Here is a 1,183-nt window from a genome sequence, read left to right as displayed (position 1 = left end):
TATATACTGTTAATATCATTGCATGACATTCAAAGAACATTATTCATTAATTTTCTCAGAATGGAAACATTTGTGTTTTCTCCACAGGAGGATGGAGGAGGTGCTAGTTCTCCTCAGTCGGTTTTGTCCCTCGATTTCTGTCAGCCGGCGCCTTCTTTGGGTCGTCCTTGTGCTGTTTGTGGTGATGTGCGTGCTAGTCAGTATTTTAACTTTCTTCAGTGACTACTACAACCGCCGTGAGGATACATAAGAAACGCTTTTCGAGACACAACAGAGATGGCTGGACCGAGTAGAGCCAAAGAAGTCTGTAACAGAGGAGCTGGAAGATGCGTTTTCACCATTCTGGCAGATCGTTACAGACGGACACACTTGAATGGAAAGACTGATCGAAGGACCTGGTTCAGGAACTGGTTTGGAGGCTTTATAGAGGATGTGTTTTTTTCTACGCTAATTTGTAGTTTTGTTTAGAATGGAAAGTTTGCTGTCTGTTTATTGATGGTAAGTTTAGGGACCAAATATAAAGTGTGATTAAACTTATTTAATTCATAGGTGAATATGTAATAATACATTCTAGCTTTGGTACTTTGAAATATGGCACCTTCCTTAAAATGCCACAGTAAAAAAAAATGTGTATTAGAAATTTCTATACAACACATTTTTTATTTATATTAAAACTTTTTTTTTTTTTTTTTTGCATTTGTTGGTTAAGTTTTGTGAAGGGCATTTAAGGTTTAGAAATAAGCACATAGAAACAAGGCTTTTAGTGCAATATTTGGAGACTGTCTGATTTGAGATTTGGGTCACTGACAGATTTCCTGTTTATGAGAGCACTTTTTAGATTACCATTCCGAGTGCCTGGATTGAGAACCGTTTTGCTAATTTACCTTTTAAATAAAAGGTGTCCAAGAATGAATCTGTGCTTTAATAACTTTCATTAATCCATCCATGCATCTGGAGTCTCTATCAGTCAATGGGTGATAGACGGAGTAACAATATTCAAACAAAATTATACTAAGTCAAATGGTGTCACACTTTTTTATGTCATGATAACTGCTTGATGTGCTAGTACTATAAAGTTAATTGTTGTTGTACATAACCTAAAGAAAGATTCAACAGCACATATTTTGTAAAAAGTCATACTACAAATAATTTTATACTTAAGTGTAATTATAATTTTATTCAA

At 34.8% G+C, this 1,183-nt stretch overlaps 1 protein-coding gene across 1 annotated transcript in view; it reads left to right on the top strand.

Moving 5' to 3' along the window:
* mrvi1 (murine retrovirus integration site 1 homolog) overlaps positions 1-913 on the top strand; it is a 29,608-nt gene extending 28,695 nt beyond the window's left edge. The window contains exon 38 of the mRNA XM_008405279.2: positions 88-913. Within this exon, the coding sequence (XP_008403501.2) occupies positions 88-250 (163 nt within the window). The 3' untranslated portion in view covers positions 251-913. The remainder of the gene's footprint in view (positions 1-87) is intronic.
* The last annotated feature ends 270 nt before the right edge of the window (positions 914-1,183 follow it).

This window comes from Poecilia reticulata, linkage group LG3 (genome assembly GCF_000633615.1).
Source record: "Poecilia reticulata strain Guanapo linkage group LG3, Guppy_female_1.0+MT, whole genome shotgun sequence".
NCBI lineage: Eukaryota > Metazoa > Chordata > Actinopteri > Cyprinodontiformes > Poeciliidae > Poecilia > Poecilia reticulata.
This window is presented reverse-complemented; position numbering and strand designations above follow the sequence as displayed.